General features: G+C 41.3%; 1 protein-coding gene across 1 annotated transcript in view; it reads left to right on the top strand.

The window, feature by feature from the left end:
* LOC120889673 (putative N-acetylated-alpha-linked acidic dipeptidase) overlaps positions 1-13144 on the top strand; it is a 133761-nt gene that overhangs the window by 44775 nt on the left and 75842 nt on the right. Inside the window, 1 exon segment of the mRNA XM_078045127.1 lies at positions 2299-2323. Within this exon segment, the coding sequence (XP_077901253.1) occupies positions 2299-2323 (25 nt within the window).

The following is a 13144-nucleotide window of genomic DNA, read 5'->3' as shown; positions in this document are numbered from 1 at the left end:
TCTCACTTTTTATATAATCTAATACTCAATGTTCTCACCATTTTATCTCATAAACATCTCAGCCAACCCCACATTCCCCCTTCCATCATTGGAAACTGTAAACCATTATGCAAACCTTTCAACTATATGGTAGAAGGTAACCAAACTCATCATTTTTTATTATAATGACAAGACTGTAAATGTAAAAATAGAAGCTAAATGATATGTGGCTGCACGTTGGGTAAATTGAGTGCTGTGATATTGATCTCTCCCTTGGAAGTGAGGTATTGGTAATCTATGGGGACACCATAAGACAATAGGGAAGAAAGTGTAATACCTTTGATCTACACTGCAAGAGATGATGACACATAGACATCATGAAAAAACAAGGGAGGAAAGTGCCCCAACCAAACCAAGATGCTACAATAGAATCCATAGATAGGGCAGTAGGTGAAATGTCAGAGAAGGGGTTCAGAATATACATAACTAAAATGATTTGTGAATTAAAGAATGACCTAAGTAAACAGATATAGGCAACAAAGAGATAAGAGAACAAGTACAGGCAAAGATAGATCACACCAACAAAGAGATAAGAGAGAAAATACAGGTTGCAAGAGAGTACTTCCAGAAAGAGATAGAGATATTGAGGGAAAAAAACAGAAACCCATGAAATTAAAGAAACAATAAGCCAATTAAAAAACTCAATACATAACATCACCAACAGACTGGATCACTTGGAAGACAGGATCTCAAAGACAAATATACAATCTTGAAAATAAAGTTGACCTCACAGTGAAGATGGTAATAAACCATGAACAGAGATTTTTTTCTCTTTCCTTTATTAATAGAATTATGGCAATGTAAAATTACTTATGGGTGTTTCCCAGATATCTTTAGAAATGTATGTTTCCCAGATTTCTTTGGAAATGGAATAACAATGCACGAAGAAGGTGTAAGATATCCATCCAAGGGGATTGTGTATGGGAACACATGAGTGAACAAATGATATTTCTCCAAAACTGTACTGAAGGAGCAGGGACCAGTGGCATATGCCTGTAATCCCAGCTGCTAAGGAGGCTGAAGCAGGAGAACTTCAAGTTCAAAGTCAGCCTAAGCAACTCTGACTCAAAATTTAAAAAATAATAATAAAAAGGGCTAAGAATGTGGCTCAATGGTTGGGTGCCTCTTGGATCAATCCCTGGTACAAAAAAAATAATAATCATTATTGAAGGAAATAATTATCATTGATCTCTTTTCCACATTATATTTTCCTCCAGTTCCACTTCTTCTTTTTTCCTCTCAAAATGGTACTTCCTTAGATTTTTCTCAATTAAGAAAATGCTGACTTTAAACTTCCAACTTAAACCAAAGGCATCCTTTAAAGTGCTGAGTTCTCAACTGAAAGATTTTGAGGTCTCAAAAAATTATATGCCTTGGTGACTGGCCTCAGCATTATTTTCTCCCTCAACCTTTCAAAGGAAAGATCACAGGAATCCAAGATGGGAAATTTAACCTAATAAAACCATAAAAATTTGACACTTGAATATTTTCATACTTTTAATTGGTATAGTGGTATATAATAAATAATTATAATTAAAATATATAATGTATTTGTTAAATAAAATAGATAGGCATCATTATCCAAAATACATGTATGAAGACATGAAGTAAATGTCAACATACTTTATATAAAAACAGAGATATGAAAAATTGTGGTATATATGTTTAATAAGAATTGTAATGCAAAAAAAGGACATGTATGAAGATATGAATTAGTGTGAACATACTTTATATGCAAAGATATGAAAAAATGCACTCTGTATGTGGAATAAGGATTGGAATGCATTCTGTTGTTGGGTATTTAAAAAAATAAAATCAATTTTAAAAATAAATAAATAATATGGATAGGAGGCTCCTTTTGAGAAAACAGGAGAGAATGGCCAATCACCTAAACAGGCCAGTTTTTATCCAAAACCTTAAGATAATGTTGTGTTAACATTAAGGGTTCTTTTCACCCTTACAAAGAGAGCAAAGTGATGTTAATCAGTTCACATTGTCTTATGCCCTTCCCTAGCTTCTGCTCAAACTGCCTTATAAAAACCAATTGTTCTGCTAGACCTGGCAGAGTGCTTCTCTATTTCTGTGTTTTCATTTCTTTGTACACTTCTCTATTTATAAATGAAATAAAATTTGTGAGTTGAAAATAAAGTGAATTAGATTATTAGACCAAATTTGTTGAAATTTTGCCTTTCTGTGAATCAAAAGAAAAATCTTAATTAAATTCAAAAGTAGTTATGTGAGCAATTATAAATAAAACAGTGCAATGCATAATAAAACAAAAGAAGTTCTCAAATCAGACAGTCCCTAGACTAAAACAATTTCAGGGAAATCCAGCCCAGGACTTTATCTAACAGCATTTATAAAAGATGGAAGTGAGATATAGAGACAACTTAATTGGTTACTGAGTTATAGAGCATTCTGTGATTACCTGATGCTCAGATACTGTGGTGAAACTCTGTAAACTTAGTCTGATATATATATATATATATCCCCTGAGAATTGAAGACCTCTTTAGCCACAGGGATCACCAGCATGCAGAATAGCAAGCACTCCATTTATGCTCTTATCATTGCTTTGCTTAATTTTGTTACACACAGGTTTTCTTTTCAGCTACTAATTCACCATCTCAATTAGTTCCTTGAATATCTGTTTTTCACAGTGTGTCCTTCATAAAACGCCTTTCTCAGCATTGTATCAATGATATTATTTTTCAATTTGTAACTCTTCCTTTTACATTCACCTGCTTTGTTATAACTCAACACATCCTATTCTTTCTGTTAGATGCAGGACAGGCTGAACTATGATTTTTTCAGGGCAGTCTGAACAAATGTTAGCTGCAGGATAGCCCACACACTCAAACCTCCTCTGTCTGATCCTTTATCACCTGTTTGCATCAAGTCTGAACACTCAACCCCACTCAAGGCTGAGCACTCAACCCCCTGCTCAAGGCTGAACACTCAACCTGCTCCTCAAGGCCGAGCACATAACCCCCTTGTGTGCCAACAAGTTAGCTTGCAAACCCAGAGAAGCTGTTAGATTTAGGCAACACAGAAGAAGGGCTATAAAAGCCTTCCCAGCCACCCCCCCACTTCTCTTTCTGTCTTTTCTCCTTTGTTGCACTGCTGCAATAAAGATCTCTTGGTCACTCCAAATGTTGTGGTCACTTTCCTTTCATTGGTGCCAAAACCCGGGAAGAGAGTTAAAACCCACTTTTGGGTCCCTCTTCCTTTGGAAGTGCCACTCACTGGGTAGCCTGAACCCATTTTTTTGACTGCCAGAACTGTATCCACCTCTGGACTTCCATTGGTGAGTTTTCCCTTCCTGGAATCCTAAACCCAATGGTGGGTTTGACCATTGATTGTCCAGCAAACCTCTTTGCCTACCAGCGGGCAGGAAAACACCCCACCACAGCCTTTAAGGCTACAGTGTGTTAGGGTCTGTAAAAAAGTCAAAATGGGGCCTGGCATTTTGCCAGAGGGAGTGGTTTGTGAAGTAATGCCAGCGAGCCATTAAGTGTGGAGATTCCTTATTGGTTGACTGCTGTTTCTAGTTTATGTTAATTAAGATAAGCTGTGTGTAATGTATATATACCCCTCCTGTTCTACAATAAATGGCTCCCACTCCTGCTGTATCAACTTACACAAGTTGTTCGTCACCCTCCGGAAATTTTGCTGCAGCTGGACTGTGGTAGATGGTAGCCCGTATGGAGAGCCTTAAGACACTCGGGGGTAAGTGACGAATAAAAGCTGCCGGTCCCAAGATAGGACGGGAGCAAATCTGCTTGTCCCTAGAGAGGGATGAGAGGAATAATGGCCATTTTGAAAAAATGGAGAAGATTGATACAGTATGTTTGTGTCTTGTTTTTTCTTGAAATGTTGTATTGTCTTTGTGACAAAAATATGGAAGGGGTGAGAAGTAAATTACTAAGGGAAGGAGGCACCCCAGTGAAACCAAGAATAGTTAGGGCATGTGCTGATAAGAGCCAAGGAACTCTAGTCAAAAAGAAAAAGAAAGTTCAGAAGAAGAAGGATTATCAGGAAAATAGCTGTAGCAAAAGGCTATTACTGAATAATTTTTGTTACTGGATGGTGCGTGAATTGGCGCATGAATTGGCATGGTGGCTGCCACGTGCGCGAGCCAGTTATGGTGCAGTAAGGACTTTCCAAGCAGTGGCATCTGGCTCTTCCCCGCCCCACCCCAGGGAGCATTACACCACTACAAGAGCCTAAATCCCAACCTGACCCGAGGCAAAGTCTAGCAGGCTCTTGCTCCCTGTGCCCAGTGGCAGTTTGAGTCGGGAACACTCTCTGGACTCTCCCCAGGGCCATCTGGGGCTGCCAGGGATGCTGCAGGCAGAAGAGGGGCCTGCATCCCTGCAGTTTGATAATGATCAAAAAGCCCAGGGCCAGTAACTACAATGGTTCTCCCACACCTGGAAGCTAATGAGTAATGAACACTATTAAGGCTTATTTCAAATGTAAAAAAACTTTGAGATAATGTACTAAATTGTTCAGAAGGTTGTTTTCTAAATGGAATGCTACAGGATTTTCTTTAGCCAGCATTGCCCAGAGTTCATTCTAGTGCTGGTGAGGACGAGGGTGGAAGAATTTCCAGTGTTGCTGAAAACCAGACGAAATTTCGGCCGAAAAACAGACTTCAGATCAAGCTAGCTGCCTGCAGAACTTACCTGGACTGTGATTTACCTGGACTGTGAGATAATCTACTGAGACACTGTTTACCCGGACTGAGACAACAAACTGTAATCTACAAGAAATTGTAACTCGGTATCTTTGCTAATGGTGTCATTGCTGGTATAATTTTTCCAAGGGCTTCTTGCTTGGAGCCATCAATTGGCTTGGTATTGTGGCATTTTGTATCCTCCCCTTCTGCTTGTAGCAGATTATTTATGGTGTTTGTGTAAAAACCACTATGGTAGTTATTTAAATTAAACAAAAGAAGGAAATGTTAGGGTCTGTAAACAAGTCAAGATGGTGCCTGGCATTTTGCCAGAGGGAGTGGTTTGTGAAGTAATGCCAGCCAGCCATTAAGTGTGGAGATTCCTTATTGGTTGACTGCTGTTTCTAGTTGCTGTTAATTAAGATAAGTTGTGTGTAATGTATATATACCCCTCCTGTCCTACAATAAATGGCTCCCACTCCTGCTGTATCAATGTACACATGTTGGGAGCCGGCGACCGCACCCTGAAAATGGTGCTGGCCTCCTGCTTCTGATGACTTAGCGGTTAGAGTTGTTAGAAGTAAACAACTCCTTGTAAGACTGTGGGGCTGGACTCTGGCCTGCTTCCCCTGCACTGTACCTATTAGACTTTTCCACGTGGTGCTAGTTCATTGGTGAGGCTGGGTACTTAAGCTAGGGCAGACCAACCGCTCACGCTCTTTCCTTGCTTGTTCCTGTTTTCTCATCATGATTCAAAGGTCCTGAGTAAACTGCTGAAAGAAGAATCCTGCGTCCTGTTTCCTTTGCTGGCGAGGGGTCGCGACATACACAAGTTGTGTCACCCCCTGGTTATTTGGCTACAGCCGGACTGCGACAACAGTGGCCCTCAGGGACTCCTGCCTTGGGCAGATTAGACTCCTGGGTTCAAAATTATTCCCCTTCCCCTTCCCAGCTGGTAGTTTACCATCACAGGCTTTGTAGGTCTCCCTCAAAGGACTGTGTAACCTCCAGGAACACAGGACAGAGACCTGAACATCACACCCCACACAGACCTTCATGATTTTGGTGGCTAGCATAAAGTCCGAGTCCTCACACCTTCAAGACTCAGCCGCTAGAGAGACACTTACCCTCCCCTTCCTCTCTCTTCCCCTGCCTCTTTCTTTTCCCTCTTTCCGGCCCTGGGAGTATCTGGCCTCTCCAGGAGGGTTCCAGAAAAGCCTTGGCCAAGGTCTTCCACAGCTCTGGCTCTGTTCAGGACAAGAGCTTTGACTGTCAGGATTAAGTGATGACAAATCTGCAGCTTGAACCTGCCACTAAGGCACTCCTGATGTTTGGCTCTAGCAGGAACACCCCTTTTGTCAATAAATCAGTTTCCGGGCTGGGGATGTGGCTCAAGTGGTAGCACGCTCGCCTGACATGCGTACGGCCCGGGTTTGATCCTCAGCACCACATACCAACAAAGATGTTGTGTCCGCCGAGAACTAAAAAAAATAAATAAATATTAAAAAATTCTCTCTCTCTCTCTCTCTCTCTCTCTCTCTCTTTCTCTCTCCTCTCTCACTCTTTAAAAAAAATAAAAAATAAAATAAATCAGTTTCCTCCCTCTCTCTTATACTATCTTTGCATCTCTTTCCCTTGCCCTTATCCTACGTTTTCATCTCCTTTCTTCTCCCCTATACTACATTTGCGTCCTCTTCCCTCCTCCTTATACTACATTTATGACATGGGTAATGTGTCCTCTCTGCTGGTCAACTCTCCCCTACAATGCCTCTTGGATAACCTCAAAACCCTCTCCTTGACACCTGACATCAAACCCAAAACCTTAATCAAATATAGCACCCAGGCCTGGCCCAATTATCCCTTAGACAACCAAAGCAGATGGCCCCCTTTTGGGTCCCTAGATCCCTCCATTCTAAGAGATCTCTACAATTACTGTGAGCATTCAAAAAAAAAAAAAAATGGGTAGAGATCGCTTATGTCCAGGCTTTCTTCTTGCTCCAATTCAATGCTGTTCTCTGCACTTCCCACAAACCTCTACAAATTTTTCTAGCTTGCAAACCAACCTCCACAACAACCTATCTCCAATCTTCTCCTCCTCAGGACTCATCCACTACTTTTGACCCTGCTGATGAATCTCCACCCTATCACCTGGCTCGAATAGGTCCTCACCCTCAACCTTCTGCCCTAGCCCCTCCACTGTCTCCCCTGACTCAACAACCTGCTTTCTCCACTCCAATTACTAAATCAAAAACCCAAACCACCTTCCTTCCTCAAACCATTGCCCCCTTGCTGAGGTAGCAGATACTGAAGTTATCCCTCCACCCACTCACCCCTCTCTTCTCCTGTCAGTGCCCACACCTGGTCCTCTTACCAGCTTACCCAAAACTCAAATGAGCTGAGTAGGGCCCTCAGACCGGTATCAGAGATCTGGTGAAAATGGCCTTTAAAGTTGCATTGTCATCACTGAAAACAGGTTACTAAGAATTGTCCCTTACAGGCTTTATGGGATGTTCACCACTGTCTTCCCCTCTGCTCTACTTGTTCTAGTGCTCAAGTTTTTGTTGGTATGGAAAATCCCAAACCCCTTTCCCATTATAATCCTACATTTCCTTGCTCATTCTCAGATACATGGGAGCTGCTCTCAGCTCCGCCTTTCCCTCTTTCTCCTTCCTACCTGACCCACAGAAAAGCCTTAACTGACTTTCTCCAGAATATTCACCATGGCTGATTTTAGGACTGTCAGCAAAAAATCTCTACAAAAGAGTTTAATGTAGATAAACTTCCTCTTTTCATATTGCCCTGTTTTACTTGGCCACTGGCTGGAAAAGTCAGCACTCCAAAAGCTATACACTCCCTTACTAGTTTTTCACAAAATATGTAAACAAGGCCTCTGGCCTTGAGCTGGGGCTTCACAGAGATGGCTACATTTCTAAGTAAAGGAAGTTACAATCTGGGCTCCATGGTATCAGCTGGCAGGGGGAGGAAAGAAAGGGAATAAAAAGCTCTCCCCTTCCCAGGTGTCCTTGAAGGGTTAACTTGCCCAGAACAGAGAAAAAAACCCCTGCTTTTTGTGAACTTCTGCAGACTATGAACTTCTGAGCCCCTTCCCTTACATGTTGGGTACAAAATTCTGAAACTACCTAAACTTGGGGTTTAGAGAATTAATTGATTATAGCAGAAGATGTGCCCTCTGAATCTGGCTGCAACCAATTAGGACTGTTTCTCTATCTTCACTGCTATCTTAGGTGCCTTGCCTTGTCCATCCCTACAACAGTATAATTCTATATACTTAGACATTGTTTATATTTTCATAAAATGGTAAACAGATGTGATTAACTATGTAGTGCAAATAACAAAATATCTCTTATTAAAATGGAATAATTTGCCTAAATTCAGAAATTTACAAGGATTGTTTCAAAGTGTGAATAAAGAAGGAGTTAACAGATAGGAAAGAGAAATTAGAAGGTTCTAAGTATGGATTTAATAGAAGGAAAATGTGTTTCTGGATAAGAGAGTCTATGCAATTAAGTAAATAAGAGGGTTTAAGGAAGTGATAAAGAAGGTGTGTGTAAGTTGGTTAAATATGTAAGTTCTTTGAGCAAGTAATCTTGAAGGAATTAAGGATTATACAACTATGGTTAAACAACAACTGTTGTTTTGCAATATTGTAATATGTTATTTCTTTAAGAGCTAAACTTGATTAATATAAAAACATCAAAGTAACTGTGGTACTATTACTTTTTTTGTATATTAAATGTGTTCATATTTTCGAGGTATATAATCATTAAGATAGAAGCTTTAAAAAAATTATATCAAGCTGCTGTTCTCTGAAGGGTTGCATGGTAATTTTAGGCTTATAAAAATAACATATTGGAGATTTACTTATATCATTTAATTTTCTACAACTGGACCTGTTATCAATAAGATAAATATAAAGTTCTATACACTGGGTACAATTTAAATGTAATATCATATTGTGTTAGCTAGTATTCATGTGACCTCAAACAATAACACATGTAAACTTTATAAAATGATATTTTAAAACAAAAATCAGCTTCAATACTAGAACACTTTACCTAAGATTTATAAAGAGCCCTGCCTTACCTGAGATAAGGCTCTGCCTCCCATCTTACTACATGTCAGAATGAATTTGTTGGATGTTTAAGATCAAGACTTAAAGTTAAATTAAAATGGCCAAGAAAACCAATATTTGGCTCTGGCCCTCTGAGTCAGCCTGAATCCCGGGAACAGGGAACTTCTCTAAAGAGCTTTGTAACTCTGGGCCACAAAACCTCCTAATCAGGGAGATTAATGAGACCACTGGAGAATGAAAAGCCAATCAGTGCACTTGCTGTGAATAGGAGGGTCATTGGAGACAGGAGACATCCCTAATGCTTCCAAGGGAAGCCACACATTCAAGCAAGACCTGGACCCATCCTAGCACAAATGGCACTAGCAGAATTAAGAAGCTGCTCTCAAGTTCCCCCACAAGCAACCCGTAAGGGGAACTCAGCTGATCTTAACAATAGACAGAAACAAAGTCAATCTTGACCAGCTTGATTTTAAACACCTACCAAACAGTTAAGCCAAAAAGTCATTCCTAGGAGTAATAAAGGACAAGAACAGCTAGAAAAGAGGAGACAGCAACTAGCCAACAGTCTCCATGGGGAATGTTCAGTCAAGTATGGCCTTGGCTCCTCCCCCTCACAGGACCCCTATTAGTCCTCTTTATGTTTCTCCTAATAGGACCATGTCTATTAAATTGCCTACAGAAGTTCCTGCAAGATCAGATACACAAATTCACCAACAAGCTGGTCAATCAATTACTTCTTTAATTCTACGAGCCCTGATGCCCAAGATGGAGACCTACGACTCATGACCAACTCCTCTGGCTCCAGAGACTCTGTGCCCATCTAAAACCTTCTCTAACCCTTTTTCCAGTTTTCACAACCCCTCTTTCTCTTCCTAGGAATGAGAACTACTCTCCATCAGGTCCACTCTGCTTATTCTGTCTGCTCTACAGTATCCCCACAAGGAAGCATCAAACCTAAACTCCCCACACCTCAGATGAGGGGCCACCAGCCAGATGAAGACTGGCAGATCAACTTCACTCACATGCCTAGACACAAAAAGCTTTGCTACCTACTTACTTTGGTTGATACTTTTTCAGGTTGGATAGATGCCTTTTATACATCCAGGGAAATTTTTAACACTGTCACATCCATCCTCATCCAGCAGGTCATTCCCAGGTTTGGACTTCCTGCTTCCATCCAGACAGCAGTCTGGCCTTCACTTCTCAGGTTTTTCAACTAGTCTCCAAAGGCCTCAACATCATTTGGAGGCTCCACATCTGCCACCAATCTCAGGTAAGGTTGAGAGGCCTAATGGCATTCTCAAGGATCATCTCACTAAATTTGCTATTGAACTCAGGCTCTTCTTGCCCAATCTCCTGCCATTGGCCCTCATGGGAATTTAGGCAGCCCTTAGAGCTCCTTCAGGCCTTAGCCCTTTTGAGAAACCCTATAGGAACCCTTTCTTAATCAACCGAGGCTTTCCAATCACTCCTCCTCCCCTTGTGTCCTACCTGCCTAATCTCAATCTTCTAGACAAACTCCTAAGGGAACAGGCAGACTGGTGCCTTCTTGGGCCATTCATTGCCTCAATCCCAGTGCAACCACGAGCTGAATTGAACCCTCTTCAACTGGGTGATTCAGTCTTATTTCAGGAACTGCATTCTCAATTGTAGGAACCTCGATGGACAGGACCCCATACAATGGCGCTTCTACATCCAAGTGACATGGCACCAGGATGACACCACCCACTCTCAATTTATGGGTCAAGGCAATTGCTCTTCCACTGGCTGCAATCAGGCTGTCACACTTAACATTACTGGATTCAACCAAGCCACCTTAGATATTTCCTAGAGTCCCTATGACAGGACCAATGACAGATACCACATATCTCCTCTGCTCAGAAATGGTTTGATGCCTGCCATTGACAAACTATGGCTTCAAGGAACCTTTATGGACTTTGTCCCTGCCAAAATAACTGTCTATAGACACTGGATATTATTTCTAGTTGCCTTGGTATTCCCAGACCTGTCCCCTGAACATTCCTTCATTTTCTCTCCTAGGTCCCAAGCGAAACACCATTAAGCAGGAAGTAGCCAGAAAATTTTACACTGCCCCCATGTCACTTAGAAAAACAAAAATGGAGGAATGCTAGGTGCAGGACAGGCTGAACTGTGTTGTCTGCAGGGCAGGCTGAACATATGTTAGCTGCAGGATAGCCCACGCACTAAAACCCCCTCTGTCTGGTCTTTTATCACCTGTTTGCATCAGGTCTGAACACTCAACCCCACTCATGGCTGAGCACTCAACCCCTTGCTCAAGGCTGACACTCAACCCACCACTGAAGGCCAAGCACTTAACCCCCTTGTGTGCCAACAAGGTAACTTGCAAACCCAGAGATGCTGTTAGATTTAGGCAGCACAGCAGAAGGGCTATAAAAGCCTTCCCCAGCTGGCCCCCCCACCACCACTTCTCTTTCTCTCTTTTCTCCTCTGTTGCACTGCTGCAATAAAGGTCTCTTGGTCGCTCTGAGTGTTGTGGTCACTTTACTTTCACATTTCCCATAAGTTTTTATTGATATTTCTTTGAAGAATTAAATTTTTGCCAAAAGAAAAATAAAAGAATTAAATGAATAAACAACTAGGAGAGTCTTTATCTTTGATGTAATTGTCAAGGATTCCAGTGTTCTTGCCTTGGTTTTACTATTCTATTCTATATCCCAGGTTATAATAATTCTGATACAGGTCTTCAAAACTGAAAGGTAGTAAGTAAATGTAACAACCTGCATGCAATCCTGCAAAACTATCATGCCAATGATTCCGGAGTCCAAAGGAGGAGGATCACAAAGTTGATGCCAACTTCAGCAGTATAATAAGATGCTGTCTCAAAAAAAAAAATTAAAAAGGGATAGGGAACGGCTCAGTGGTAGGGTGCCCTTGGGTTTAATCTCCATAACCACAAAAATGTCTTTTAAAATGTAATTAAATATTTTCAGAAGCATCATTAGAGTAAGAAGTTCTTGTTATAATGGCTGGAAAGAAATTACTAAATAGATACATAAATTTATCCTGGAGTACATCTTCCCTGTGTCCCAGTTCCTCCCACCCTGTCTCCTTTCTTACAGCTACCACAAGGGGAGCAGCCTCCCTCTCCCTCTGAAGAGCTGCTTCACTCTTAACCCAGAGTAATGGAGTCCGCCATCTATGAATTGAGATCTCTGAAACCAAACTGTGAGGCTCAAATAAACTTGTCCTCCTCTAAATTGTTCTTGTCAGGTATTTTGGTCATGGTGAGGAAAAAATTCAATAATATACTTAGTTAATAAAGGACTGTGTAAAATTAACAGGAGGAAGAGAGTCAACTATGGAATGTAGTTGGTCCGAAGAGTAAGAATAAGGAAACATTTCTGTGAAGCATTTTCATAATTTTGACAATTGTTTCTGTTTTAGTCATCCATTTAAGAGATTAAAAACAAGTAAGCTGCTCCTTGCCATATGACCTTCACTTAGAAAATAATAAGGAAACACTCAACACATTACCAAGGTTGAAGAGCAGAGTTTACCCACACTTGAAACACTCCTGGTTTCAACTCAAAGTATCCTCTAATCCCTGATTAAAGACTACCTTACTTTCAGCTGGGTGCAATGGCACACACCTGTAACCCGAGCCACTCTGGAGGCTAAGAGGATCAAAAGTTCAAAACCAACCTGAGCACAGCAGTGATATCCTCAGCAACTTAATGAGATACTGTTCCAAAATTGCTGAGGGCCATTGCCAAATAGGAATGATGCATCAAAATTTCCTTGCCAGCGCACCCCATGTTAATTGTGGTAGTGCTGGCATATCTTTGCTGATGGTGTCACCAGTGATGTAATTTTTCCTAAGGAGCCCTCAATTGCCTTGGTGTCCTGGCATTTCTGTATCCTCCTCCCTTCTACTAGTGATGGTCTAAAATCTGGGGCCAACAGAGGTGAGGCAAGAACCTCACCCCCCCCCACTGGTGCATAGGCCTATCCACAAGTATGGTTGAATGCTGGACCGGTAGTCAGTGACGGGTTGATCCGATTGCAGTGGTATCAACCTAAGACAGGAGGCTGACGCCTAGAGGTCAGTTTTCCCATGACGGGTAAGAACCATATGTTGAATTGGACAACCTACCAGGCACGGTCCTTAAGCCACATTGCTTGTTGTTTAATTAATCAGAATGGGAGAGATGCTGAGGGCCATTGCCAAATTTGAATGACACATTGAAATTTCCTTGCCAGTGTACCCCATGTTAAATGGACTTGCCTTGGAAATTCGCTGTGACATTGCATGTGTGTTTGAGAAAGGTGACCCTGCTCAAGGACGAGGGTGGA

This window comes from Ictidomys tridecemlineatus, chromosome 4 (genome assembly GCF_052094955.1).
Source record: "Ictidomys tridecemlineatus isolate mIctTri1 chromosome 4, mIctTri1.hap1, whole genome shotgun sequence".
Taxonomy (NCBI): Eukaryota; Metazoa; Chordata; class Mammalia; order Rodentia; family Sciuridae; genus Ictidomys; species Ictidomys tridecemlineatus.
Note: the sequence above shows the minus strand (reverse complement) of the source record. Positions and strands in the feature narration are given on the sequence as shown.